Source organism: Malaclemys terrapin, chromosome 1 (genome assembly GCF_027887155.1).
Source record: "Malaclemys terrapin pileata isolate rMalTer1 chromosome 1, rMalTer1.hap1, whole genome shotgun sequence".
NCBI classification, from domain to species: Eukaryota; Metazoa; Chordata; order Testudines; family Emydidae; genus Malaclemys; species Malaclemys terrapin.
This window is the reverse complement of record NC_071505.1, coordinates 153,009,532-153,023,821: the sequence shown is the minus strand read 5'-3', so window position 1 is coordinate 153,023,821 and position 14,290 is coordinate 153,009,532. Positions and strand designations below refer to the sequence as shown.

General features: G+C 43.4%; 1 protein-coding gene across 8 annotated transcripts in view; it reads left to right on the top strand.

Moving 5' to 3' along the window:
- Positions 1-12,607, top strand: part of GRAMD1C (GRAM domain containing 1C) — a 77,598-nt gene extending 64,991 nt beyond the window's left edge. For all 8 annotated transcript variants that reach the window (XM_054043867.1, XM_054043876.1, XM_054043886.1 and 5 more), the window contains 8 exons: positions 313-431; positions 1,108-1,250; positions 3,320-3,423; positions 4,059-4,238; positions 5,979-6,036; positions 6,738-6,848; positions 7,918-8,023; positions 11,926-12,607. In XM_054043867.1, coding sequence (XP_053899842.1) covers positions 313-431; positions 1,108-1,250; positions 3,320-3,423; positions 4,059-4,238; positions 5,979-6,036; positions 6,738-6,848; positions 7,918-8,023; positions 11,926-12,003 — 899 coding nt within the window. In that variant the 3' untranslated portion in view covers positions 12,004-12,607. The remainder of the gene's footprint in view (positions 1-312; positions 432-1,107; positions 1,251-3,319; positions 3,424-4,058; positions 4,239-5,978; positions 6,037-6,737; positions 6,849-7,917; positions 8,024-11,925) is intronic.
- The last annotated feature ends 1,683 nt before the right edge of the window (positions 12,608-14,290 follow it).

Here is a 14,290-nt window from a genome sequence, read left to right as displayed (position 1 = left end):
CTTAGAGACTAACAAATTTATTAGAGCATAAGCTTTCGTGGACTACAGCCCACTTCTTCGGATGTGACATTTCACAGGTGTGAATGATGACACAAGATGTGCAAAGCAAGGGAGAATCAGGCTCTCTGGCATCCCTCAGTGAGTAACATGAGCTGATTCTACATTGCGTTACATAGTAAACATACAGGAACTCACGAAGGAGAGGAGCAGACCTTTAACCTGTTCACTGTGAAACCACTTTCAACCAAGTTAAGGATTGAGACCGCTCCCTGTAAATTGTTGGACATTAATAATTATACATTTTGTGACTAGATGCTGTATCGACCCCTTGGAATATGGACGGCAGTGGCAATCAGTTGAGGACCCTCACCTACACTATAATGATTAACAATCCGCTCGCTGGGAAGTACACAACTGCAACAGAAAAGCAGGTACTGTGTGCATTCACAATGTGTGCCAAAATAAGAGAAACTCTCACTTCAGTATCTGCTACAGTGATGACCACACAGCAGAGTTTAGGAGTTTGAATGTGGCTCAGCAGTTAAATGTGTCATTTGTGATGATGGTCAGCTGCCCTCCTCATCTTTAATAAACACTTATGTAGTGCGTTTCATCTTCACAGAGGTTCGTAAACCTCACTTCTTCCCCACAGTCCTTGCGGGAGTAAGTGTGAGCCTTATTTTGTAGACAAGGAAACTAAGACACAGTCAAGTGAAATGACTATTCAAAGATCACACAGTGAGATAGAGGCAGAGCCAGGACTAGAACTCAGGAGTTCCTGGCCCCCAGGCCCATGCTGAGAGTTTTAGACCAGTGGTTCTCCTCCTCTTTCATACCAAAATCATCCTGTCCTGCTGGGAGCTAACTAGGAGCCTTCTCCCATTTGGCAATGTGGGAAGGACAGTGGTTGCCAAGCCCCGACCCCTATCTGTGACCATCATGAGTTCTCCACCTGTCTCATTTTCGCAAACTCTTTCAGATTCTTTCCCTACTGCCAGTAGCTTTTAGGTGGTAGTTTTGCTGGCATGATGAACCCAAAGACTGAAGGAAAGAGAACTGAGACTGTGTATTTAAAATGTCTTTTTCCCCTTCTTTTTTTATGGGTAGATCCTGAATAAACTGAGCCAGAAAGGTCAGTCTTACTGGGTAGATGCAGAGGTGCTGACACATGATGTCCCATACCATGATTACTTCTACACTGTGAACAGATACTTCATCACCCGCACATCCAATCAGAAATGCAGATTACGGTGAGCCAGAGTGGTGTGCAGCAGGTGGGGCGGGAGAGCCATGTTGTATGCACTGAGGTGTGTTTACTAAAAGAGGTGCCTACATCATGGGAAAGTTGAATTTCTTTGCACAAATTTCTTCCCTTGAAGTGTGGTTCCATTGTGAGAAATACGTAAAAATGGCCCCTTCTTATTCATTGTATGTGTTTCCTGCAAGTATTAGTCAGCTCTGGTGGCTTTTAGTGACAAAAATAAGGTTTTACTCTTGTGACCTGCACAGCCAACATAGTTTCAAGAGAATGAGCTGGGTTGTACTCCTCCTTGGGAACGCTACATGAAATTGTTTACCAAGTACCAACAAATTACACCTGTGCATGCTCCTGCACAGTTGTCATTGCCAAAGGCATAACTTGAAGCTATTAAATTGCCCAGGTGTAAGTGAAAGTGGAATTTGGCCTGCACCACCTCTACTAGTGGTGATGGTGCTCAAGAGAAAGAGAAACCAGCTTGAATCTCAGATCCCAAGCTGACTTTGCAGACTTGGGTGTCATGAAAATCATCTTGTAAACTGAGCACATTTGATGTGAAAAACACTGAGAGATAATGAACATGAACCCTCCTAATACCATTTTTATAGTCACTTTTTGGAGCTGAAGCACACTGTGTAAGAGAATAGGTTTAGTAGCAGTTAATGCTCAACACTGCTGTGTGGGAAACCTGGGTATGATTTTAGGCTGGGATCTTTGGCACTGGGAGTATGAAGGGAAACAGGTGAACTCTCTGCCTGGGGAAAACTGAATGCCTTGAGCAAGCTTTCTAGCTAATGTAAGGACTTGTCTTCATGTACAGTGCTACAGCAGCGCAACTGCAGCACTTTAGTGAAGACACTAGTACACGAACAGGGGAGCTTCTTCTGTTAGCATAGTTAATTCACCACCCTGAGAGGCAGTAGCTATGTCTGGGAGAAGCTCTCCCATCAACATATGCTCTCTATATAAGGGGTTAGGTCGGTATAACTACATCACTCAGGGGAGTGGATTTTTCCCACTCCTGAGCAATACAATTATATTGATATAGGTCTGTAGTGTAAACCTGGCCTACGAAGCAGCATTGACTGGCTCTGAAGGGAGACCCCTCTGGTCCTCTTTATACAGATGTATGGTGATCATAACATCTCAAGGGGAGAGGGATATACAAGCAATGCATGTAGAGTGTATGTGTTGGACGATAGCAAATACAGCATGTAACACCATTTGTAGCTATAATTAGAGCTGGTAGAAAAATTTCTGATAAAGTTTCTTCTGTTGGAAAATTCTGTTTCATCAAACCAGAAACTTCCCAAGGGAACGTGTTAATTTCAACAAAAGTCTGTTTAAAACAATTGGGGAAGAAAAAAGCATTTTGATAAGGTCAAAAACATTCCATTTTGACATTTTCAGAAAGGAACATTTTAACTTTTTTTTGTTTTGAAATTTATTTTAAATTACACCTCTCCCTGTGGGGAGCCAAAAATCCCTACCGCGTTATAGCTGAAACCCCGTTATATTGGGGTAGGGGCGGCAGGGCTCCTACGGTGATTTAAAGAGCTCCGGGCTCCGCTGCGGGGAGCCCCAGGCCCTTTAAATCGCCGATGGAGCCCTGCTGCCACGGCCCCGGGGTAGGGGCAGCAGAGCTCCAGTGGTGATTTAAAGGGCCTGGGGCCCCGGACCCTTTAAAGCACCGCTGGAGCCCTGCTGCTACCGCGCTATATGCGAACCCTTGTTATATCGGGTCGCATTATAGTGCGGTAGAGGTGTGTATTAAAAAAAGTCAAAGTCGAAATGAAACATTATAAATTGCGATTGGGAACTAAAGCAAATTTTGAAATTGTGGAATGTCCTGTGAAATGGAAATTCAAGTTCCCACAGAGCTCTAGCTGCAAGGCAGTTTACAGTTTTTCTTTATCCATGTCTAATCCCCACCTTTTCAGTGTGAGTGCTGCCAACTGACAATGTCTTACCTATTTATAATAGTGACTGTTTTGGATTATAGACAGCCACTAACTTTAACATTTATCGTTCACTTTACCATTCCATTCTGTGCTGTTGCAGGCTTTCCACAGATGTGAAATACAAAAAGCAGCCATGGGGCCTCATCAAGTCTCTAATTGAGAAGAACACCTGGAGCGGGATAGAGGAGAATTTCAAACAACTTGGTGAGGATTTACTTTTTGTAGTAACAGGGTGAAATCTTTTTTGTGGTTGGATCTGGTAAATTTTAGTGGTCATGAAACTGATTCTCCTAGAAATAAATGTACAAAGTGTGAGATTCTCTTTGTGTCTCCTTCAAGTCAAAGGATCCCCTAGGTCAATATACTGCTAACTCTGGGGTGCCACTGTATTGTGCTTCCAGTATGTTATCAAAGGGCTCCTACAAAAATTTTCCTCTTAGCAATCAATAGTCTTGTGCCCTGGGGATGGGGGTCAGCTCCCAAGAAGGAGGTGTGAGGATACAAAAAAAATCCATTAATTTGATTTCCCATTTAAATCAACGTGCTTCCTTGGTTGTAACTATGAGAAAGAAAGCAACAGTGCTTAGCAAATACATTAAGCTGTACTGTGCTGGAAAAGTATATATTTCATACCTGTAAAGTATCGAGTGTAATGATGTTAGTACAAGTCGATGGTACACAGTTTAAGGAATCTCTTATGTATCATATATATTTTCTAGAAGACAACAGCCTCTATTGATTTGTGTGCCTTGCCTAGTATTGTCTCTATCATAGCCAGATAATGTGAACTTTCCATTTGAAAAGCGAAGGGAAAAATAAATACTTATTTTCAACTGTAGAATCAGATCTGCTAGTGGAAGAATATGCAATAAACCAATCTATAGAAGATCCTGGGAAACTTATTGCCCTAAGAAGACGACGACGGCATTTACACCGGAATGTGGCAGAGCTGCTTCCTAAGCGTTCTTCACAGCACTCTTCTGGGAACATGGGACTAGAGGCCCAGGGCAACATAGTAGGTGGGTATAGCAGCATCTTTTCTATTTCAGCTGCTTGTCCAAACGTGTGTGTTAGAGAGGGTGTTTAATTAATAAGACAGAACAAATGTGATGCCACGATGTGTATTGGTTAGACCCAGTTAGGTAAAGACAGCTGGATTAATAGTTAATGTTTATTTTATATTACTAAAGCTTGGCTATACAGGATCTGGAGCATGTCTGATCCTCTTTGTAGTGACAAGCATCTGCTGAACTCAAGTGCAATCTATAATGTATTCTGCTCCAAGGTAACTCTAAACCCAGCACAAAGCTTGCACAGGAAGAGCAATGCAACCTGATTTTAAGAACTTACACAAAATCCCAGAGCATTTAATTTTTGGACTTTAACTACACAGGTAATTGAATGCAGTCCTTGAAATGGTTCCAATATTACAGTTGCCCTCTGGACTCATCATCCTAAATCTTCTTGTTGTTTTGTATTTTTAATTAATTGACTTCTTTTTCAATCTCCTGGCTGCTTCCGTCGTTTCTGGGCACCGAAGCTGATCTAGCACTGTTGCCCCTTCCTACCACTAGACATGACAGATTGACTTGTAATCAGTCATGGTGTACAGTAACTACTTTGAAAGAGAAGAGGAACATTTGTGCACTGAGTGCCAGAGAACTCTGACTTATATGAAACAACTTAAATAGTAACCACTGAACTGAGAACACAGACTTCAAACCAGGAAAAAAGCCCTTGAGAATACCAGAGTGAGCTTGGGTTAATAGCATATGTAATTGTGTTAATTCCCACATTCCTAATCTGCCACCACTGCTCCAGCTTTCCAGGCAAGTACTTTTGTCTCCTTGCATGTGGCAGCCTGAATGTATGTCCCTTTGCCAGGCCAGAAAATCTCAATGTTAGGAACTATTGTAGGAGATCAGGTAACTTACACAATTCTAGGTTAACCAGTCAGTGGTGGTGGGTGACATTCTTTCAGTTTGAGAGGAAATGTACACTTCATCCTGCCGTATGCCAATATCAGATTCCCAAAGGTGTCCAACGGGGAGCGGTTTTGCACTCCGTTGAATTTAAAGTGTTTTCTGCAGGATGATAATTACTGAAACCAGGTTGATTTTTGGTGCGATAGACAAGAAAAGAGACTGGAATGGTTATTGGTGTGCGGCATTGGCAATGTGATCGGGTAGGCATGTGGAAGTGAGTACCCACTGGGAGCTGGTTTGTCTAAGGGTATGTCTACACAGCCAAGCTGCAGCTGTGCTGCTGTAGAGTAGACACTTGCTACAGTTACAGAAGGGGTTTTTCTGTCATTCTAGTAAATCCACCCACTCAAGAGGCAGTAGCTAGGTCGATGGAAAAATTCTTGTGCCGACCTAGCAGTGTCTGCACCAAGGTTTAGTGTAGCGTAACTATGTTTCTGAGGGGCATGAATTTTTCACACTCCTGAGCAACATAGCTCGGTCAATCTAAGTTTTAAGTGTAGAACAGGCCAAACTCAGGAACATACTTCACAGCACTGCTTTGCATTAGCATAAGAGATGGACATGTAAACTTGATTCTCCAGCTGATTCCTCCATTGGGATGGATAGAGAAATAGTTTCTGTTATGTGCATAAATGGGCATCCCAAACTGCACACAGCTGGTGTGTCTGTCCATTGGGGCTGCCATCTAATCCACCACTTGTTGTGCATTGTAGACTCCTATTTAGGAGAGTTAATGTTGAGCATTTCTAACCTGATCTTTTCCATGCCCTACAGGAAGGAAAAGGGATGCTGCAAGGAAGACCACAGCCATCATTGTGGTAATGAGCATCTTGTAAGTACTCACTGATGTTAAACCACAATTTGACTGATGTCTGAGAGCTAATTTTATTTACACCTATATGGAAGCAGGAAAAGGCTATTCATGCAGTCCAGTGCTTCTCAAGCCTATGGTATATGGGCCACTAGTGGAGTCGTCTTTAGTAGTCTTCAGAGTAAAACCCTTTGTTGCTCATCATTCTTAGATTGTAAGGGGACTCTCTCTTTCTTTGTGTTTACATGGCACTAGCACAGTGGGGTGGGGTCCTAATCAGGGCTGGCCTTAGGGGCAAGGGATTAGGGTGGTCACCCTGCGATCCCAGCAGCCAGGGGAATGGGAGGAAGACTCCAGGGGAGGAGCTCAATTACTGCATGGTATGTAGAATGAAAAAGCTGAGTGGTTGAACTAGTCTGCTGCTACTGCTAATTCATGATTGTTCGTACGCTACATTTTCTAGTATTCATCCACTCTAGTCTTAAAAATGTCAAAGGATGAGACTTCCACCACTTCCTTTGAAAGACTATTTCACAGCCTAATATATCCCACTCAGATACTCTTGATACTTCAAATTCCCGCATGTTGCTTTCTCAGGTTCTTTCCTGAGGGTTTGTTCAGAGAGGATAGAACATTACTCATTCTGGCCATCATGGCCCTAGTAATGCTGCAGAAGCAAAATGATAAGCAATGATTAAACCAGTCTGATTTTCTTTATACAGTTTGCTGCTCTTGGTTTTGCTGAATGTGACTCTCTTCCTTAAACTATCAAAGATAGAGCGTGCAGCTCAGTCATTTTACCGGGTCCACCTTCAGGATGAGAAGTCTTTAAAGTGAGTGAATTTCTGACTGAATTCTTCCTCGTCTTCATCCAGATATAAGAACCTGATAACTTGGACTGGACTCATAACAAGCAAATTTCAGGAGGCAAATTTTTAAATACTTTTGTGACCTGTAGCCATTTTACAGTTGACACTGCTGTCCAGCAAATGGCTTCACATTGCACCACTGGCTTTCTCCCTCTCCAAGACATTTTAGGATTAGCCTGCCCCTTTCTGCACAGTCTACCCTGCTGTATTTCTCCATCTTGTCTCATGGAGATCTACACTTAATTACAGCCTCCTCCTTTCTGCTGATCCCTGCAAGGTACAAATGTCTCAAAGTTCATGTCCCGCTCACTTTTTAAAAGGATGAAGTGACCAGTTTTGGAATGTGGTGTAATTTAACACTTAGCAGTTCTGTTGTGCTTTACATCTTCAAACACTGTTCACGTTATCCAATTAAATGCATTACAATGTTTGCAAACGGACTTGAGATTCTCAAGAACCAGGTTTGTGTATCTGACTTGGAGGAGACAATTTGGAAACTGGTATCTCTATATTTAAAGGATTTTATTGGGAGGGCTGATATGTTCATGACTTTATGATGCCTTTGGCTACCCCTCTTCCATTTGTTTAATGCAGACCTTGACACCGGTCTTGCTTCACCTCTGTTGGACATAGCAGTGAAAGACAGAGTTTCAAAATCTAACCTAATCTTTAGCAGGGACAGAGAATGACAATCCTGCTAATTTGTGTTAGGACAGACCTTTGCAATATAAGATTGGTAGAAGAACTAGATCACTTCAACTTCATATGGAGGAATTTACTCCTGTTTAGAAGCCTGAGGAATTCAGTTTAATTACATGCATGTTCCCTCTTAGTGTCCGGTGTATATAATTGCACTAAGGCAACATCTCTAAGAAAGAGGTAACATAGTTTCAAATGTAACTGTACACAGTCTTAATGTGGTCCTGGCTTGAAAAGTGCTAATGAGTGCAGGCAGAGACCAGTGCTTGCTGCGTATGGATGTACAGCTATTTATTCCATGGTATTGATGTTTCTCATCATGTTCCCTTTTCAGCTTAGCCCCAGACATGGTGTCCAGAGAGGATATCCCTCAGCGTGACAAGGAACAGGTTCAGCAGGTGAAGGGAGTGCTGCAAGACTCTATTGCAATGCTTGAACAGGTAGGCTTCCTCCCCACACAGGCTTTTGTTGCTTCTGAGGTAGCAGTGAGGAAACAAAACATAGAGGTCATTTTTCAAAAGTTTTAAAATCCCCTTTAAAAAGTGTCTTGCTCTGTGAAATAAATGAGTCGGTCTGTGGCTGCCTGTCTTCAGGAAGAATAAAGCTGCAGCACGGTGTGTAAAGAAAGTGGCAACATTTTCAGGCTTTGCTCCTTTTCTTTTGCCGGGCTTCATTTGTCTTTCTATACAAATTGCCTGTTTCCTGAGCACTCTGTATTTCTGTTTGCCTAGAGCACTGGCCAAGCAGAAGAAGAAATAGAAAAAAAAACATTGATTTGATATATTCATTGCACTTTGAAGAATCATAAAAATTAGAAGCAGAGCACATCTATTGAATAATTTAGTCCCTCCTCCTGCCAGTGGTGGATTCTTCCCTAGAGAACGTGCCCATTGGTTTGCTTAGTTCAGCTTCCTACGAATGGGCTTCAACACTATTCTTAGGAGACTGTTCCACAGCCTGGTAGATCTAACAAATGGCAAAATTTCATTGTCTAAATTTTCCTTTAAATTTTTTTTCTCCCATAATGTATAGTTCTGCTTCCTTGGATCACCCTGTGCTAAGGCAGAAATCATCTGCCAGCATAGATAACTCTGGGAATCCAGGAGCTTGAGGCATATCATACTAAAATGCTTAAAAAGGGAACGTAGGCAGGTATATTTGAGTTTGCTTCTATCCTAGTATGGCCTAGCGATAAAGTCCTGGCAGGAAGTATCATACAGCCACTGGATTTCAAGTTGTTTCCAAATGAAAGGTGTTTGTAAGAAGAGTGGACTTGGATACACAGTGGAAAATTTCATGTTGTGAGGGGTTATCTGGCTACCTCAAGATAATTGGATTCAGATTGGATTGGCTGCCTTTCCGAGAGCAATCAATGCAGGAGTGGAGACAAACAAGAAGTCTTCTCAGGCTGAAACTCAGCTTGTCTTGCTCAGTGAAGTTCTAGGATGCCCCGGGGGCTTTGAACTACAAATCCTAGTGGAAGAATATTTGGTCCACTTGTTGGTGGGAGACCATCAGGCAGGAAAGGCACCAGCATCTCACAAACTGGTGATTTAGGCCAACACTTAAGAACCCCCCTCTTGATATGGATAATCCTTTCCAATGACATCTTTGTTTCTAACTTTGCTCCCTTGTTTTGGTGAAAGTTTTGGTGAGGCAACTCTGGTGTTATCTGGAGACCACAGATTTCCTTGACTGTTGTCAGTTTCATTTTAAGCTTGAATATAGTAGAGAGACTGCGTTGGTCTTGCTGGTAGATTATCATAAATGAGGCTGTTGGCTATACGCTTGTTTGGCAATGGTTTCAAACACTGTTACAAGCCACAGTGTGGACAGGACCTCAGATACAGTTGTGAAAAAGGCTAATATAATTCTGAGGTGTAGAAACAGGAGTTGTGTGTAAAACACAGGAGGTAATTGTTCTGCTCTACTGGTGAGGCCTCAGCTGGAGTACTCTGTCCAATTCTGGGTGCCACACTTTAAGAAAGATGTGGACAAATTGGAAAGAGTCCAGAGGAAGCAACAAAAATGATAAAAAGTTTAGAACACATGATCTACTAGGAAAGGTTAAATATGCTTAGTTTTTTGTTTTGTTTTAGTCTTGAAAAAAGAAACCCAAAGGGGGGACCTTATAACAGTCTTCAAATATGCTATGGGCTGTTATAAAGAGGACAGGAATCAGCTGTTCTCCATATCCACTGAAGGTTGGGCAAGAAGTAATGAACCTAACCTGCAGCAAGGGAAATTTTGGTTAGCTATTAGGGAAAGCTTTCAAACTATAAAGGGTAGTTAAGCTCTATAGTAGGCTTCCAAGGGAGGTTGTGGAATCCCCATCATTGGAGGTTTTAAGAACAGGTTGGAACAGCAGCTGTCAGTGATGGTCTAGGTTTACCTGGTCTTAGCTCAGAGCAGGGGAATGGACTTGATGACTTCTCAAGGTCCCTTCCAGTCCTACGTTTCTACTATTTTGTGATCTCCCCTTTGCAATGGACAAAGAGCAAGTGTCCGTGCTGATCCTTTTACATCTATCAAATACCTTTGATGTTGGTTATGAGGTGGCTTTGGTGCATTTGTGAACCCAGGAAAAGTTAAGATAGGATTGCTTTTGAATGGCTCCATTCTCTTATTTCTAAGAGCACTGGGCAATTGCTCAATTTCCTCTGAGGATTTTTTTTGTGCAGGGTGCCAAAGGCTTTTATTTGGTCATCCCTCTTGCTCTATGTGTATGTAAGATGGCAACAGGTGAAGATGAGCTGGCTTCACCTGCAGTGGCATCAGTGTGCAGATATTTGGCTCTGTCTCCATTTCAGTATTTATATTAAAAACTCCACATTTTTAAAATATCTGTTAGAGGGTGTTTGAGGGAGAGCAGATATTTGTGGGATCATTCCTTTCGTCCTTCCTCCTTTCCAGGCTCCTCCAGTTGCTTAACGCTGTGGTTTCAGGGCCGCTCGGGGGGGGAGGAGACAAGTGGGGCAATTTGCCCTGGGCCCCGCAGGGACCCCGCGAGCCCTGGCCTGGCAGCAGTCCAGGTCTTCGGCGGCAGAGGGCCCTTCAGTGCTCCCAAAAACACGGAGCGACTGAAGGGCCCCCTGCTGCTGAAATGCCGCCAAAGACCCGGACGGCCGTCGGGTCTGTACAAGCGCCGCAGCTCCCGCGCTTTGCCCCAGGCCCCCTGAATCCTCTGGGCGGCCCTGTGTGGTTTTCAAACTTTTCCATACCATGGCCCTATATTGTAACAAGAAAAAGTTTGGGGACCCGCCCCACTTCCATTGAGCTATAAAAACAAGGAGGGTGCAGACCGCTGGATTGAGAAGCCATGGCTTAGCAAATGAAAGATTGCAAAATTGACTGATTTTATTTTTTTACTTTTTAGCCTATTAACCTTTTAAACTTAATTATTTATAAATCATAGAAATGGGATAGAAGAGTCTGTTTGGGTACAGAAACTGTGGAGGAGCTCCAAGCTACTCCTGCCTGTCAGCTGCTTAATCAACCTTTCCCCATGCTCCCAAGGAAAATCACGAGACAATGGTAGTTTTTGTTCTTCCCTGTTCACAGGTGTACCCTGCCCATAAATTGCTGCTGCTCTGATATTAACCACTTCTAGCACAGTTACAAAAGTATCTCTATCAATGAGTGATGGAAATCTCATAAAGTAGAAGCGGATTCCCCATATTTTTTTTTCTTATCTTTCTGACTCTGACTCTCCTCTTTCCTAACTTCCTACCATTCTGACAGTAGTTAATTCCAAATAGCTAAAATGGTATTTTTAAAGAACATAGAAAATTAGATATTGAAATATATTGAGTGAGAATTTCACATTTCCTATCTTAAAAAAAAAAAAAAAAAAAAAAATCACCCTCCACTTTTTTCCTGTGCAAGTCAAGGTACACTTTAAATTGCTATAATATTGTGCCCTTTCTGCGTGCTGGCAGTTTTCTGCCTTCGCCCTTGTGCCTTAAAGCACACTGAAGGCATCATGCCTCTATTACAGGGCACATCTTGTTGCCGTGTTCCTTTCAGTATTTGCCATGTGCAGCAACTAGGTTAAAAATGACAATGTGATGGTTTCTTTCTTGCAATGTAGCCAGTGCTACTGCAGCATAGTCCAGCAGGGTAACAGAACTTAGGACAGCTCTGTAACTACGTAGAAATGACAGTCTATGCTGAGTACTGTGCTTGCTTAGCAGCTGTAATATAAATGATTTAGGGCAAACTACTGTTAATATGAAAGGGTGGGAGGGAATTATTCTGAATGTAAAAATAAAACATTTACATCTTATCCTTGCAGCAGCATAATTTATATCCTTTTGGGGGACTGGGGGTTGTATCTCCACAGCTGAAGAGCTCCCTTTCTATGCTTCAGAGAAGCTTTGATCACCTGAACAAGACCAAGAGTGATGAGACTGAGAGTTAACATTATCAACGCCCACAACTCAAGATGTCATGAGAATGAAGATGCTGCCTGTCTGTTTGAGGGTGGGGGTTTTGACATTCTGTTGTCTCAGGACTTTTTACTATTTTTTGCTCAGCAGCTGCTGGTGCAGCTAATAAAGACCTCTGGATAAAACAGGGCAAGTTCTGAGGTCCTGTAACTCTGAGAATCTCTCCCCACCACACCCATATATGTGGTTTTCTTATGAACAAGCCAGAGGTATAAATGAGTGAGAACATTGTACTGTACTGTGTAACTGTGATGTGCAAATTACAGAGAAGAGCAACCTCAGCACAGCAATGATTGTATCTAATGAAATCTGAACTCTTTTATATTGATTTGAAGAATCATTGGCACTAAGCTACAGCAGGGGCAGGACAGGGGATGTTCTGTAAAGAAATAACAGCAGGTAGTGGTTTCACATAGCCAGGGTATTCATATGCTCCTTCACAGACATACATACTGTGTAAAACAAGTCAGCAGTTTGAAATACCCATATTTATTTTTTTAAGACTGTATTTTTTTGTTTCACTCACAGTGAAAGAGCTCTGTGTTTAATCTCTTATTAAATTGTTCTGCATACTGATGGGCTGTGGTAATTCCTCCCACCCTACCCCACCACATCTGTTCAGCTTGCCTAATGAAATTTCAGCACTCCAGGATAAATTGTTCCTTGAGTCCTTGGTGTGATGCCCAGTAGTGTTGAAGCTGTCTTGTCTCTGCTATCTCTAGCCTTTGCAAATGGTCTGACATATAGACATTGGGAAAGGACCAGATTAGAAAACAAAAATTGAGGAGGCCCTTATATTGGTTGGGGAAGCCCTGTTAGCAACTTCCTAAAAACCCTAAACTAGGGTTAACCATGGCTGCTGCTACAACATTGCCAACTCTACACTAGAGAAACTGGCATGTATAATCATGCTTGAAAAACATGCTTGTACCCCAGCTGTGTTATGGTTTTCATGTCTTTGTGGACAGCAAAACAACACATTATATATGTATTTTAACCCTCAAAGGTGGTTTCCTGATGTGGCTGTGTCATGGGTTTGGTTTTATGTTCACACAAGCAAGAAACAACTATATTATAATATGGCTAGATTACAAGTATGTGAAAGATGGCTGTTTTGTAGTGGAGAAAGGGCCACGATTTCCCTGACCAGTATGAACTGTGCTACAAACCCATTTACTGACCAGTGTATATTGTATTTTAGAGTTCCTTTAAAATAGAACTATATCCTGTAAAAACCAGTGTCCTGTTTACACTACAACTATGAACTGTGTCGGGGACCTGGTTATAATTGTCCCTGACCCAGTCTATTTTCCAGTATAGAAGGGATGCTGAGTATTTTATAAGTATTTTTATCTAGTACAGTTATGGTCTTGTCTGAGTTGCAAACTAGAGCTGTTCCAACCAAAGGGCCACAGTTGTTACCAGGTCCCTGATGCAGTTGTAGTGTAGATGGTGCTGCAGACCTATAGCACTGTGTGGCAAAGAAAGTGTGAGTTCAGTGCCTTGCTCTGTATCTACTCGCTGGAATGAGCCAAGTCCGTGACAATTATAGGCATTATTTACTGCTCCTTCTGTATTGGCAGGTGGCCAGGGCCGGCTTTAGCAAGAGGTGGCAAGCCCTGCCCCCAGGAATTGAGCCACGCTCCAGCTGGGATCGCGGGGCTTGGGTCCAGGCTGGGGCCGCTCAGCCTGCACCGGGCCGGCGCGCTCGGGCCGGGGCCAGCACCCCGGGGCCCGAGCCAGGCCGGAGCTGCTTGGGCCGGGGCCGGCATCCCGGGGCCTGAGCCGGGCCAGAGCCGCTTGGGCCGGGGGTGCTCGGCCGGGGCCGCGGGGCTGGGCTGGCGACTGGGGCCCGAGCCAGAGCCGCCAGGGCCGGGGGTGCTGGGCCGGGACTGCGCCCCCCGAGCTTACCTGCTGCCGCCTGCCCCTGCTTGTTTTCAGACTTCCCGTGAACATCTGATTCGCGGGAAGCAGGGGAGGGGGAGGGAAGGAAGGGGAAGTGAACTGGGGTGGGGTGGATAGCTGCGGGGCCCTCTTAGGCGCGGGGCCGATTCAGTGGAATCGGCTGAATCAGCCTAAAGCTGACCCTGCATGTGGCCAGCCTGCCTTTCTTTTTGTAAAAAGCAACAGAGTCTTGAGGCACCTTATAGGCTAACAGATGTATTGGAGCATCAGCTTTCTTTTTGTAAGCACATGAGTAAAGGCAGCTAGTTTTTAGCAGTTAGGATGCAAGACTGGTGGTTGTCTACTACTGACTGA